This window comes from Pituophis catenifer, unplaced genomic scaffold, assembly GCF_029215685.1.
Source record: "Pituophis catenifer annectens isolate HBS135680 unplaced genomic scaffold, rPitCat1.0.hap2 SCAF_18, whole genome shotgun sequence".
NCBI classification, from domain to species: Eukaryota; Metazoa; Chordata; class Lepidosauria; order Squamata; family Colubridae; genus Pituophis; species Pituophis catenifer.
In genome coordinates, this window is record NW_027256898.1 from 9,795,161 (window position 1) to 9,810,221 (window position 15,061).

At 49.3% G+C, this 15,061-nt stretch overlaps 1 protein-coding gene across 1 annotated transcript; it reads right to left on the reverse strand.

Annotated features, from left to right (window-relative positions):
* Positions 1-3,003: 3,003 nt before the first annotated feature.
* LOC139326164 (uncharacterized) lies at positions 3,004-15,061 on the reverse strand. The gene is made up of 9 exons (XM_070956299.1): positions 14,980-15,061; positions 11,556-13,050; positions 9,008-9,189; positions 8,746-8,884; positions 8,488-8,653; positions 8,110-8,282; positions 6,567-6,702; positions 5,877-6,010; positions 3,004-3,273 (listed from the first exon to the last, which is right to left on the reverse strand). The coding sequence occupies exons 1-9, from the start codon at positions 15,059-15,061 to the stop codon at positions 3,072-3,074; spliced, it is 2,709 nt and encodes a 902-aa protein (XP_070812400.1). The 3' UTR covers positions 3,004-3,071.

Below are 15,061 nucleotides of genomic sequence, written 5' to 3' on the forward strand. Positions count from 1 at the left end.
CCGAGCCACTTTTCGCCATCTCTGCAGGAAGAGGCATGACCAGAGTGGGGTGGGAATGGAGATTTGGCAATATCCTTCTCCCAGGAGTGGGGTGGTAATGGAGATTTTGCAAAACCCTTCCCCCAAGAGTGGGGTAGGAATGGGGATTTTGCAGGATCCTTCCCCTGCCACGCCCACCAAGTCACACCACGCCCACCAAGCCACGCTCACAGAACCGGTAGTAAAAAAAAAATTGGATTTCACCACTGCGACATGGCTTCATAGGTTCGCCATCACGGCACTAAGGCAAATTTCAAGTTGCAACACAACTGTGCACGTCCCAGCCTGTTTCCAGGCCGAAAACAGGTCACGAGAGACGACCGGTTGCGGAACAGAATGCGGCCGCATTTAAAACAGAAATTGCGTCGTTTGCAAGCACGCCCCTCTTCCCGGCCTTCAGAACTCTTATCCATCCATACTTTTGCCCTCTGTGTGTTTTCTTAGCGCCTTCAGCGTTCTCCTTTGAGACGGCTGCTGACCCCAGAATCGACAGGCCCACAAGAAACTTTTATTTCGTAAGGGGCTGCCCCCCTTCGGAGTAAATAAAAGCTGAGATTCTCAGCTTGTGGCGTATCTCCGGCCATATTGTGGGCATCACAGAGCCCTTTTAGTGATTAGGATACCAGGCTAGAAAGCAGGAGGGCGTGAGTTCTAGTCCCACCTTAAGAATGAAAACTGGGTGACTTTGGGCCAATCACCAGGAGACTGGGAGTTCTAGTCCTGCCTTACACTTAAAAGCTGACTGGGCCAATCACCAGAAGACTGGGAGTTCTAGTCCCGCCTTAAGACTTGAATGGCTGGGTGACTTTGAGTCAATCACCAGGAGACTGGGAATTCTAGTCCCACTTTAAGAATGAAAACTGGGTGACTTTGAGCCAATCACCAGGAGACTGGGAGTTCTAGTCCCGCCTTATACTTGAAAGCTGACTGGGCCAATCACCAGGAGACTGGGAGTTCTAGTCCCACTTTAAGAATGAAAACTGGGTGACTTTAAGCCAATCACCAGGAGACTGGGAGTTCTAGTCCCGCCTTACACTTGAAAGCTGACTGGGCCAATCACCAGGAGACTGGGAGTTCTAGTCCCACTTTAAGAATGAAAAGTGGGTGACTTTGGGCCAATCACCAGGAGACAGTGAGTTCTAGTCCCGCCTTAAGACTTGAATGGCTGGGTGACTTTGAGTCAATCACCAGGAGACTGGGAGTTCTAGTCCCGCCTTATACTTGAAAGGTGACTGGGCCAATCACCAGGAGACTGGGAGTTCTAGTCCCACCTTAAGACTTGAAAGCCGGCTGGGTGGCTTTGGCCCAGCCTCTCTCTCTCTGCCCAACCCACCTCACAGGGGGGTTGTTATAAGAAAAATAGGAGGAAGAAGTGTTTTGGCCCGTACGTGGCCTGTGCAGCTGGTGGCTGATTCTGACAGCGAGGAGGCTGGTGTGCTGTGCCAGCAGCCTGGGCAGCTGGCACTCGAGTTAGACAATGAGGAGGCTGGAGAAGATGTGATGCCAGAGGCGGGGATTCAGCCAGGGCCTTCAGAAGCTCCCATAAGTGAAGAGGACAAAGAGGAGGAGCCTCTTCTCGATGCACGAGTGCGCAGAGCGGCCAAAAGGCAGGAGTGGCTTCTCAGGAGGAGGTCTCCTTGAGAGTAAGGCTTGGGGCTAATTGGCCACTCTCTTAGCCTATTTAAGGAGGAACGCCGACTGAAGCAATTTGCAGGGAACAACTTTAGTTCACTCTCCTTCGCGTCTGGATTCTCTGCAAATTGCTTCTGGGCTTTCTACCAACCATAGTAAGGTTAAGATTATTTATTCTTTGGATTCTTGCAGGCTGTTAAAAAAGTAATTAACAGCCTTTGTTTGGAAAAAAAAAAAACCCTGATTTTATTTTAGTAAACTAAGGTTTGTACAGACTTTGTGTGTGCGGCGTTCTTTGGGGTCCGTAGCTGGGGCAGAACAAAAGAAAATAAAACCGTCACCTCCATTCAGGCCAAATGAAGAGAAGACAGTCCCTGCCTGTCCGTCTGCCTGTCCCCAAAAGGACCAGAAGGAAATAGCTGATGGGAGCTTAATCCGAGATGAACAAAGTCCCTTGTGAGGGGTGTGTTGTGTGGCTGTGTGTGTGAGAGAGAAAAATGATTAATCCCAACAGATTTATTTCTCGCTGCGTAATGAGCCAATACATCTAGTCCTCGACTTCTGGGCACAATGGTGCCCAAAATTTCTGTTGTGAGGCAAAACATTTGTTAAGTGAATTTCCCCCCATTTTATGACTATTCTTTCCTCAGTTGTTAAGTGAATCACTGCAGCTGTTAAGTCGGTAACGCGGTTGTTAAGTGAATCTGGCTTCCTCGCTGACTTTGCTTGTCAGGAGGTCACAAAAGGGGATCACAGGACCCCGGGAACACTGCGACTGTCATAAGTACGAGTCAGCTACCAAGCGTCCAAATTTTGATCACGTATCCCTGGGGACGCTGCAACGGTCGTAAGTGTGAAAAACGGACCTATGTCCCTTTTTTTCAGCAGCATTGTAACTTTGAACAGTCACCAAATGGACAGAGGTTGTATTCAGCCGGTTCAGACCGGTTCGCCAGAACCGGTAACAGAAATCGCAGGTGGCTCCGCCCTCCCATCCCGGCTCTACGCCATCCTATTTAGGCCTGTTTTTGCGGCCGGACGCATGCGTGGACATTTGCGAACTGGTAGGGAAAGTAAGTGAATATATCAACCTGTAAATGGACTGTCGTAAGTCGAGGATTAATCTGTAAGGGAAACTCAGTGGGGGGAGCGAGGAGGAGAAGACTTCCTGCTCCGTTGCAAAACACAACCCAACTTATCCTCTGCGGGAGGAGGGGGGGAGTCTGCCCCAGGCAAAGGGATTTTTCTAAATTTCAGAGGGGCCTTGACAAATAGGGACCCCCCCCACATCGCGATGCAGCAACGAAGATACCATCCACTGCGCTTGGATTTTTTAATGATTATCTCAAAATAAACAAGATTGGTTAATCCTCGGCATGGCTCAATTTTTTCCCTCCGTCTCACACACACAAACACACACCGGTCCAAAATGTGTAGACATAAGTTTTCCATTGCAAAGTCCATGTTTTCTGAGAGGCTGCTTGTCCCTCGCGCCACCTGCCCCTCCTGCAGCTGTTTACCAAAGGGAGCCAACCCAAGCCGGATGTTTTATCTGTTCTGGACACGAGAGACGGCCGCCAGCCGGCGCCACTTTCCAAAAGCCTGCAAAGAGATTCAGATTCAGATTCAGATTAACAGAGTGGGAAAGGACCTTGGAGGTCATCTAGTCCAACCTCCCGCCCGCGCCCAAGCAGGAGACCCTAGAATAGAATAGAATAGAATAGAATAGAATAGAATAGAAAATACGGAATGGAAAGGAATAGAATAGAATAGAATAGAATAGAATAGAATAGAATAGAATAGAATAGAATAGAATAGAATAGAATAGAATAGAAAATACGGAATGGAAAGGAATAGGATAGGATAGGATAGAATAGAATAGAATAGAATAGAATAGAATAGAAAGGAATGGAATGGAATAGGATAGAATAGAATAGAATAGAATAGAATAGAATAGAAAATATGAAATGGAATAGAAAGGAATGGAATGGAATACGATAGAATAGAATAGAATAGAAAATATGGAATGGAAAGGAATGGAATGGAATGGAATAGAATAGAAAATATGGAATGGAATGAAAAGGAATGGAATAGAATAGAATAGAAAATATGGAATAGAAAGGAATAGAATAGAATAGCATAGAATAGAATAGAATAGAATAGAAAATACGGAATGAAATAGAATAGAATAGAATAGAATAGAATAGAATAGAATAGAATAGAAAATATGGAATGGAAAGGAATGGAATGGAATAGGATAGAATAGAATAGAAAATATGGAATGGAAAGGAATGGAATAGAATAGAATAGAATAGAATAGAAAATATGGAATGGAAAGGAAAGGAATGGAATGGAATGGAATGGAATGGAATGGAATAGAATAGAATAGAATAGAATAGAATAGAATAGAATAGAATTAGAATAGAATAGAATAGAATAGAATAGAATAGAATAGAATAGAATAGAATAGAATAGAATAGAATAGAATAGAATAGAATAACAGAGCTGGAAAGGACTCTGGAGGTCTTCTAGTCCAACCCTCTGCCCAGGCAGGAAACCCTGCACCACTTCAGACAAATGGTTATCCAACATCTTCTTAAAATCTTCCACTGTTGGAGCATTCACAACTTCTGGAGGCAAGTTGTTCCACTGGTTAATTGTCCTCACTGTCAGGAAATTTCTCCTTAGTTCTAGGTTGCTTCTCTCCTTGATTAGTTTCCACCCGTTGCTTCTTGTCCTGCCCTCAGGTGCTTTGGAGAATAGCTTGACTCCCTCTTCTTTGTGGAAGCCCCTGAGATATTGGAAGACTGCTATCATGTCACCCCTAGTCCTTCTTTTCATTAAACTGGACATACCTGGTTCCTGCAACCGTTCTTCATATGTTTTAGCCTCCAGTCCCCTAATCATCTTTCTTGCTCTTCTCTGCACTCTTTCTAGAGTCTCCACATCCTTTTCACATCGTGACGACCAAAACTGGATGCCGTATTCCAAGTGTGGCCTTACCAAGGCCTTAAAAAGTGGTCTTAACACTTCACGTGATCTTGATTCTATCCCTCTGTTGATGCAACCCAGAACCAGTGATGGCGAACCTGTTTGGCACGGCACGTGGGGCAACAAGTGCCAAAAAGGGAGCACTTAGCGTGCACTCTTCAGGGCTGCGACCAGAAAGTGGAGCTGCCCAGAGGGCATGCGCGCGCCGGATATGGTACTTCCAGTTTGCGGCGCACATGCGCACTGGCAAGCAGGTTTTCCGGTTACTGCCGTGCATGAGCATGCGCCGATCAGCTGGCCGGCACGCATGCTCACGACGGAAAAATGGAAGACCAGTTCTTCCGGTTTCCAGCACTGCCGCACGCACAAAGGCCAGCTGATGGTTGTGTGCACATGCGTGCCAGAAACCTGGAAGAGGAACGGGTGACGCCATGTGTGCCAGGTGACATGGCTCCATGTGCCACTTTGGGCACGCGTGCCATAGGTTCACCATCACGGCCTACACCATTTCTGACCGATGGCAGTCCAGTCTCTTCTTGAAAGCCTCCAGGGATGAAGCTCCCACAACTTCCGAAGGCAACTTCTGTTCCATCGGTTGATTGCTCTCATAGTCAGAAAATTCCTCCTTATTTCGGTACTGTCTCAAAATTAAATGAATCTCCAAACTGCCAATCTTTAAGGAAATCTTTCTTTAATTGAACTCAGCCACCGGTTCATGACTCCGTGCGGACAAGACTGACCTTTTGCCTCCCAATCCCTCCCTTTCCGACACCCAAGTCTCTGCTTCTCATTGGCTGTCTTCCAAGTTATTCTTCAGACTTCTTTTCCCCGTCATTTCTCAGGAATGTGCCCCCCTCCCCTGATCTCCACGACAACCAAGCTTCAAAGGGATTTTGCAGGCAAAAGTTTCAGAGTTTATCTTTCGCTGTCCTCTGCTCTCTCTCTATGCCAGCGTTGCAACGCTGACATCCTCTTTGTTCAGTTTCCATCCATTATTCCTTGTCTGGCCTTCGGATGCCTTGGAAAACAGCTTGACCCCCTCCTCTCTGTGGCAGCTCCTCAAATATTGGAAGACTGCTATCCTGTCTCCCCTGGTCCTTCTCTTCACTAGACTAGCCATGCCCAGGTGTGCCAGGGTAGCAGAGACCCAACCCAACCACAGAAGAAAGGGAAGGGCCAGGATATGGGGAAGTGGGTGCTATTTAACTCCTCACCCCTTAAAATGCATCCTTCTTACTGTTTTGAGCAACTGTTCCTCTTCGGCTTTGTGGAAACGCTGGGCCACTTGGAGTTGCAACCAGCGCCGTCTCCATATCTTCCAGCTCCACCGAGCCCCTCTCCGCCATCTCTGCAGGAAGAGGCATGACACCGATAAAGAGTTAACAGTGTTGGAAGGGACCTTGGAGGTCATCTAGTCCAACCCCCTTGCGCACACAGGAGACCTATACTAGGGATTCGAACCGCCAAACCATCGACCTTTCTGATCGGCAAGCTCAGGAGCCTGGGGAGGGTGGAAAACGGGCCTACCAGGCCCACTGTGCCATCGTGTGCCAAAAGTGGGGGTTGCGCGTGCATGCGTGGGGGGGGTATGGCACATTGAATTATGGGTGTGGGCGTGCACATGCATGATCCCCCCAGGTTCCCCCCGCTTTTGGCACACGACGGCAAAAAGGTTAGCCACCACTGTTCTAGGGTGTCAGCTATTCCTGCCAGTTTAGTATCATCTGCAAATTTGATAATAAAATAAACCGAAACCTTAACCATTCTTCCCATCGTGCTGCCGATGAGGCGTGTCCCTTCCCCATTGCTTACTATGGACTGGAAACTTAACGGCACTTTTTAAAGCCAGATTCCCGCAGGCAGGCACAGAAGACGCGGCCGCAGGAGGTGTGCAAGTTACTCACCAGGGTTTGTACCACCAGCTCGGTCCTGCAGGCGTCTCTCCAAAGAAGCCAGGCCTTTGCCAGCTGACGCGCCTCCCGCACGCCCTGGAAGCGATGCAGCTGGATGATGCGTTTCCACAGCTGTCCATATTTGCTCCTGGAAGGCATGAAGGGGTCAAAGGGCAGAGGAGTTAGCCACACAAGGTGTGGCCCGTCAGCAGCCTGTGCAGATCGTAGCCGATTCTGACAGCGAGGAGGCTGGTGTGGTGCTGCGCCAGCAGCCTGTGCAGCTGGCACTCGAGTCAGACAATGAGGAGGCTGGAGAAGATGTGGGTGCCAGAGGCGGGGATTCAGCCAGGGCCTTCAGAACCTCCAGAAGCTTCCATGGGTGAAGAGGACAAAGAGGAGGAGCCTCTTCTCGATGCATGGGCACGCAGAGCTGCCAAAAGGCAGGAGTGGCTCCTCAGGAGGTCTCCTCAAGGGTAAGGCTTGGGGCTAATTGGCCACTCCCTTAGCCTATTTAAGGAGGAACGCCGACTGAAGCAATTTGCAGGGAACAACTTTAGTTCACTCTCCTTCGCGTCTGGATTCTCTGCAAATTGCTTCTGGGCTTTTTGCCAACCATAGTAAGATTGTGATTACTTTATCTTTGGTTTCTTGTAGGCTGTTAAGAAAGTTTAGCCTTTGTTTTGGAAAAAGACTGAGTTATTTTAGTAAATTTAAGTTTTGTACAGACTTTGTGTGTGCTGCGTTCTTTGGGGCAGAACACAAGGTGGGCCATAACTCCTTGCGCCAGGGTTTAAATACACAGAGAATAAGAAAGTTTGGTTTTGTCAATCGGGCAAGAAGGCAGAGGGAGAGATTAGACGATGGTTAGCATATAAAATGAAAGAAGAGAAAGAAAAGAAATTAATAAGTCAATGAATAGATCAAGATGGAAAGATACAGTATATTATAAAAGTGAGGAAAAGTTTTGAGCTCTCATGACCCAACATGGACGCTCAAAATTAATGGATTTTCTCCAATTTTCTTTGGAGAATCTTTGGGCTCCCCCAAGCAGTCAGGGTCCCTCTTTTTTAAGGACGTTTCACCCAAATTTCCCGTACGGATAGTCCTCGACCTTACAACCATTCGTTTAATGACCGTTTGGAGTTACCACAGCACTGAAAAAAAGGGATTTATGGTCGTTTTTCACACTTAACAACCATTGCAGCACCTGATCGAAATTTGGATGCTTGGCAACTGGTTCGTATTTTATGACGGAAGCAGTTTCCCTGGGGGGGTCATTTAATTCCCTTTTGCGACATTCTGACAGGCAAAGTCAATGGGGAAGCCAGATTCGCTTAACAACCAGATTCCTCACTTAACAACAGTGATTCCGTTAACTTTACTTACCAGCTGTGGCAAGAATGGAGCAAAACTCACTTAACAACGGTCTCCCTTAGCAACGGAAGTTTTGGGCTCAATTGTGGTCCTAAGTCGAGGAATACAGGTTAGGGAAAACTAATTTCTGCTGAACCTTTCATGATGGGAAACTCCAGAGTCCCAAAACACGAGGACTTACGCTGCCTGCCAATTAAGCCGAAGAGGAGAGGCCCGCTTAGCGACATGGGTAGGATTTTCACAGTCATAACTGCAGTTCGGACAATGAGAGGTGGGAGCAGGAAGGCCGCTGGGTTCTTCAACAGTCCCCAAGGAAGTCAGGCCGATGAGGCTGGGCTCTACCGGTTGGACTGCCTGCCCCCAGCAAAGAAAGAACACACAGTTAATCCTGGCCGACCTTACAAAACTAATCAAAATTGTGCGTCCACTTGAAAAATAATGTTCTTCTTTCATTTGCAAAATTTAGGCCTGTGGGTAGATGGTTAGGAGCCAGTGTGGCTCGGTCTGTAGACCGGAGGGGACGCTGCAATTTGCCAAGGACGCAACGCACAACACAAACCTGACTGGCGGTAGGCAAGGCAGAAGAGGAGGAAGATTCTTGCAAATCTGCCGACGCAAGGAGAGAGCCCTCAGTGAGCCCGAGAAGATTGAGACCGCGGGTCCTCTGGCGCCATCGCCCAAGAGCCTCCCGCAGCTGCCGCAGGGTCAAACCACGACGAAAAGCCCTGCGGGAACAAAAAGACACGGCAAGCATCCATGAGGACTAGTAACCTGGCTTTTAGAGAAGAGCGTCCGTTGCTGGAAACCAGCCACTTACCCAGCCCGCTGCGCTTCCCGGCATCTTGCCTCCCAAGTCAGAAACGCTTCCTGCAACGTCCTCAGGTGGAAAAGAGAATCCAAAGTATTTTCTACGTACTTTGGGGGCCACGGTCTTCTGTCGGGGTCCCTCCGGGGCCCTGGAGCATTTGGAGACAAAGAGCTTCGGAGGTGCTTCGTCCGTGGGTCACCCCAAGAAAAGGGCAAAGGGTCCCCCAAAAGGATCACCAAGCTGCGATCACCACTCTCATTATTTTACGTACCGCAGGAGCTCGGCCGCTTGGTCCCCAGCAGCTCAATCACCGCCATCTTGGCGTTTCTCCTGGCTTCCACCATTAGGCACCACTGCTGGAAAGAGGCCCTCAAGGATTGGGCCCACAGGTGCTCCACGGCCACCTGGCCGTGCCGTTTCCGTTGGGCCAAACTCTGCCAGGCTTTGAAGCACCTTGAAAGACCGAGCACGGCAGAAAGAGCGATCAGTCAGAACAGAGCCGGAAGGGACCTTGGAGGTCTTCTAGTCCAGCCCCCTGCTCCAGCAGGAGACCCTATACCCGTGATGGTGAACCTATGGCATGCGTGCCACAGGTGGCACGCAGAGCCATATCTGTGGGCATGCGAGTGTTGCCCTAGCTCAGCTCCAGTGCTCATGAGCGCGCCAGTCAGCTAATTTTCAGGCTTTTCGGGCCTACTAGAAGTCGGGAAACGGGCTGTTTCCAGCCTCCGGAGGGCCTCCGGGGAGGTGGGGAAGGCCATTTTGGCTCTCCCCAGGCTCCTAGAAAGCCTCTGGAGCCTGGGGAGAGCAAAAAATGGGCCTTCCGGTCCCACCAGAAGTCGGGAAATGGGCCATTTCCGGCCTCCGGAGGGCCTCCGGGATGGAGGGAGGCTGTTTTTGCCCTCCCCAGGTTCCAAGAACGCCTCTGGAGCCTGAGGAAGGCGAAAAACGGGCCTACCATGTCATCACGTGCCAAAAGCAGGGTGACATACGCATGCGCAGGGGGCGGGGCGCATTGAATTATGGGGGTGGGCACAGGTGCACGCGACCCCCCCCCGTGCTCCTCCCGCTTTTGGCAAGTGACGGCAAAAAGGTTAGCCATCACTGTCCTATTCCATTTCAGACAAGTGACTGTCCAATCTCTTCTTTCAAACCTCCGCTGTTGGAGCATCCACAAGTTCCAGTGGCAAGCTGTTCCACCGGTTAATTGTGCTCCCTGTTAGAAAGTTTCTTCTTAATTCCAGGTTGCTTCTCTCCTTGATTAGTTTCTATCCAAGAATCAAAAAGTAAGCAAGAAAGGACCAATCCATCAATCAGGGTTTCTTTTTGGGGGGAAGGGTCTTCATCCGGGGAAGGCGGGGGAAAGGAAGGAATGTCCAGATAGCATCTCATATTAAGCCTCGGTTTTAGCAAACCGCCAATTCTTATTCGTTTTTTACTTATTAAATTTGTATCCCACTATCCAGAGCGACTCTTAAGTGGCTTACAATGCAATAAAAACAGAAATATAAAACCAACTATAAATATAGCAACAGTTAAAATTACAGGACTTTGGGCACCGTTCACACCTCGCCAGGTTCTCTGCCCTGTTTAAGCCATCCTAGTTTGTTAGGCTTAACCTACAATATCCATGTAATATTAGCTCAGGCCAACAAACCATGGTTAAAATGATCAGCAGCAGAAATGAGAACGCGAGAACTGATAATAACCAGGTTTAGTAAAAGAGGAGAAACACCATCAAAATACAGGTAGTCCTCGACTTAATGACCACAACTGAGCCCAACATTTCTGTTGCTAAGTGAGACATTGGTTAAGAGCATTTTGCTCCATTTTACGATCTCTCTCTTGCCACAGTTGTTTTACGTGAATCACTTCAGCTGTCAGATTAGTCCCACGGTTGTTAAGTGAATCCCTCTTCCCCATTGACTTTACTTTTATAGAAGGTCGCAAAAGGGGATCACGTGACCCCCGGGACACCGCAACCCTCGTAAATACGAGTCAGCTGCCAAGCGGCCAAATTTTGATCACATGACCAAATGGGGACGCTGCAGTGGTCATACGTGTGAAACACGGCCGTAAGTCACTTTTTTTCAATCCTGTTGTGATTTCAAACGGTTGGTCAAGGAACTGTTGTAAGTCAGGGACTACCTCAGGGGTGAAATGCTCCCCGTTCGGACCGGATTGCCCGATCTGGTAGCGATGGCAGCGGGTAGTTTGGGGAACCGGTAGCAAACATTCCTGCCCCCCCCCCATGCCCAGCTGAGCCGCGTGATCACCAGAGGCTTTTTTTTTTTTACTTTTAAAAGCATTTTTTCTACAACCTCTTTGGCTGAAAAAATGCTTTTAAAAGTAACAGAAAAAGCCTCTGATGATCACGCGGCTCAGCTGGGATCATCAGAGGCTTTTAAAAGCATTTTTTCTACAACCTCTTCGGCCGAAGAGGTTATAGAAAAAAATGTTTTTAAAAGGAAAAAAAGCCTCTGCCGATCAGGCAAGTCAGCTGGGATCGTCAGAGGGTTTTTTTTTTTAAAAAAAGAAAGCCTCTGACAATCAGGCAAGTCAGCTGGGATCGTCAGAGGCTTTAAAAAAAAAGCCTCTACCGATCAGGCAAGTCAGCTGGGATCATCAGAGGCTTTAAAAGCATTTTTTTTTTTACAACCGAAGAGGTTGTAGAAAAAATGGTTTTAAAAGTTAAAAAAAAAAAATTGGCCCCGGCCACTTAGTCATATTACCCCCCCAAGCCACGCCTACAGAACCGGTAGTAACAAATTTTACATTTCACCACTGGACTACCTTGTATTGTGAGGACAGCTACTCACCGCCCGATCAGCCTGGTCTGGATTCGAAACACCAGCAGACGAATCTGCTGCCTTTTCTCCCAGTGGGAACGCCATCTTTTGAAAACATCGCCCAATTTCTTAACTTCCAGTGGGACAAAATATCCTTGGAGTGGACCCCCATCTTTCTGAAGGTGTCGTGGCCAGACAGTTGTGTTGATGGGCCGGGATCCTTTTCTGGGACCCTTCCAGATGGTTTCCTCAAAGAGAGGGACCTTCTGAAGGGCTATCAACAAACTGGCCTCATCAACAGAGGAGGTGATGGTGGGGTCTCCACCGGCTTCTCCATGCTTATCTCCAACTTCACGGGTGGCAAAATCCCCAATGTTCTTCTCAAAGGCGTGACCTAACGGGACCTCCGGGACTCCAGAAGGATCAAGAGTTGGTGGCTCCTCTTCGTGGGTGTCATCCATGGACAACCCTCTCCTTGGAGAAGACTCTGCACACAACGTCTTGAAGGATCTCTCCAAACTCCTGAGGGAAAAGACATCCGGCGGAAGGTTCTTGAGATACAACTCTGAGTCACAGAAAGTTCCAGAAGGACGTTCTTCTGGGCCAAGTGTCCTCAGGTAGCCCTGGTCCCGCAACTCATCCATTTTGTTTGTAGTCGGTGGCGTTCCTGAACTGCTCCTCAGACAACTGGAGTTGTCTTCCCGACAGGTCAACAAGGTGGAACTAAGCATGGTTGGCCATTTACTTCTCAGTTGCCCAGAGGAGTTTCCTTCCACCGAAGACTGGGCCTTTCGCACAGCCAAGGTTGAGCTCTGTGGTTCGCGTGCTGGTTGAGGAACCCAAGAAGGTGACCAGGATTCACAAGAGAAGGAAGACCTTTTCTTCTTAAGCCCATGGAGGGACCAGCACCGATCGGCAGAGCTTTGAGAAGACCTTATGAAAGTCCGAGATCCCTCAGGAGAAGAATGACCATCAACCAGACTGTCCAAAGTAAGGGCCGGTCCTGGAGGTGAGGAGTCACTGATGCCACTGAAGATCATCCGAAGTGAATGAAGAGGTGGATCCAACGAGAACTGGCTGGGCGAGGACGATTTTCTCTTGGCCTTGAGGTCTTCATAGCTTCTTCTTGACCCAGTGAAGAGCTCCCGTGGTCCTTTCAGCAAATATTGTTCTCTATTTTTCATTCCGGATGAATTCCTGGGAATGTCGTGGGGCCTCTCTGGGAAGCCCCTCCGAGGGGTCCTTTTTAACGTCCCACCTTCCCATCTTCTTCTCTTCTCCAGGTTGGTTTGCTGCTGGACCAAGGAGGCTTTGGCGAGACCCCCGGGAGGGCAAAAGAGATTGGTCTGGAACAGGCCGCTGGTCTGTCTCCTTCCCGATGGGACCCGTAAATCTCTTTCGCTGTTTTCTCCCAGATGATTTGAGCCATGGATGCTGGAACTCGTCTGGGTCCAGAGCTCTCCAAGATGGCTCCCTGAGGACAGTAGTAGGTGAATGTTGATGTTCTTCTGGATCTTCCTTTGCTCTGGAGAGGTGAAAAGCCGAAGTGTTCAGTCGAGGAGAAGGACCCCATCCTCTTCTTCCCCCAAGAGTTAAGACTCTCTGAATAGGAGCAGTGGTGGGGTTCAATTTTTTTTTTACTACAGGTTCTGTCGGCATGGCTTGGTGGGCGTGGTGTGGCTTGGTGGGCATGGCAGGGGAAGGATACTGCAAAATCCCCATTCCCTCACAATTCCAGGGGGGAGGATACTGCAAAATTCCCATTCCCACCCTACTCCAGGGGGGAGGATACTGCAAAATACCCATTCCCACCTTACTCCAGGGGAAGGATACTGCAAAATCCTCATTCCCTCCCCACTCCAGGGGAAGGATACTGCAAAATCCCCATTCCCTCCCCACTCCTGGGGGGAGGGTACAGCAAAATCCCCATCCCCTCTCCAATCCAGGGGAAGGATACTGCAAAATCTCCATTCCCTCTCCACTCCAGGGGAAGGATACTGCAAAATCCCCATTCCCTCCCCACTCCTGGGGGAGGGGTATACTGCAAAATCCCCATTCCCACCCCACTCGAGGGGAAGGATACTGCAAAATCCCCATTCCCTCCCCACTTCAGGGGAAGGATACTGCAAAATCTCCATTCCTTCCCCACTCCAGGGGAAGGATACTGCAAAATCTCCATTCCCTCTTCACTCCAGGGGAAGGATATTGCAAAATTTCCATTCCCTCTCCACTCCAGGGGAAGGATATTGCAAAATCTCCATTCCCTCTCCACTCCAAGGGAAGGATGCTGCAAAAATCTCCATTCCCACCCCTCCTGGGGAAGGATACTACAAAATCTCCATTCCCTCTCCACTCCAGGGGAAGGATACTGCAAATCCCCATTCCCTCCCCACTCCTGGGGGAGGGGTATACTGCAAAATCCCCATTCCCACCCCACTCGAGGGGAAGGATACTGCAAAATACCCATTCCCTCCACACCCCACTAACCTGCTTTCCAGCTCTGTTCTCCTGTGCAGGACAACAAAAGAAGAACAGGCCGATCAGCTGGGAGGCAGCAATAGACTGACCTCGCCGATCAGCTGGGAGGCAGTGAATAGATCGATTGGGTGCCCCAGCCTAGGCCTCCCTGCACTTATCTGGGAGCCAAAACTGGGAAGGGGAGGGGCGGGTGGGGGCATAGCCAGTCAGAGGTGATATTTGCCGATTCTCCGAACTACTCAAAATGTCCGCTACCAGTTCACCAGAACCGTTCTGAACCGGCTGAATACCACCTCTAAATAGGACGTGACCCCCTCAACAGTCAAGTCTACTGATAGCCCTCGACTTACAACCACAAGGGAGGCCAAAATTTCCATTGCTCAGGGAAACGGCTGTTAAGCGGGTTTTGCCTCATTTTACGACCTTCCTCGCCACAGTTGTTAAGTGAATCAGGGACTTTGCTCTTCAGAAGGTCGCAAAAGGGAATCGCGTAACCCCGGGACGCTGCGACCGTCATAAAATATGAGTCAGTTGCCAAGCGTCTCGAATTTTGATCACATGACCTTGGGGATGCTGCGACGGTCGTTAAGTGTGACGAACAGTCCTCCGTCCCTTTTTTTCCGTGCTGTGGTAACTTCGAACGGTCACTAAATGTGTAAGACCGTAAGTCGAGGAACACCTGTATCACAGCGCCGTAACAAACCGTTTTGAGGCAAGGATTTGGCATTTTTAGCCACCTCTCGAGTCCTTCCCCAAGGACCCAAGTTAGGCACCGCGTTTATTCCCGGCACCGCATTTCTGACGGAGCCTCCATGTCCAGGGGCAGTCTATCTCAAACCCCGATAGATTGCGTCTCAGCGGAAAAAGAACGCGGATTCCAAGGGCAGGCTGAACAAGATATTCAAAAGCCTTTGAAGGCCGCATATAAATTATATTCCCAAATTCCACTCCCACCCCCCAATTCTCCAGAGCTTACCTTTTGGGGCCCCACAGCAATTTAAAGCCGGGGGTATATTTTCTTTCCTGGCAGCCGTCTGGATCCTTTGGGGCGATTCCAT

Coding starts and splice junctions, on each gene's coding strand:
- LOC139326164 (XM_070956299.1), bottom strand. CDS start 15,061: ATGGAATCGCCCCAAAGGATCCAGACGGCTGCCAGGAAAGAAAATATA. Junction 8,885..9,007: donor CAAGCGGCCGAGCTCCTGCG/GTACGTAAAATA, acceptor CAAATGCTCCAG/GGCCCCGGAGGGACCCCGAC. Junction 6,703..8,109: donor CGGCTTAATTGGCAGGCAGC/GTAAGTCCTCGT, acceptor CATGCCTTCCAG/GAGCAAATATGGACAGCTGT.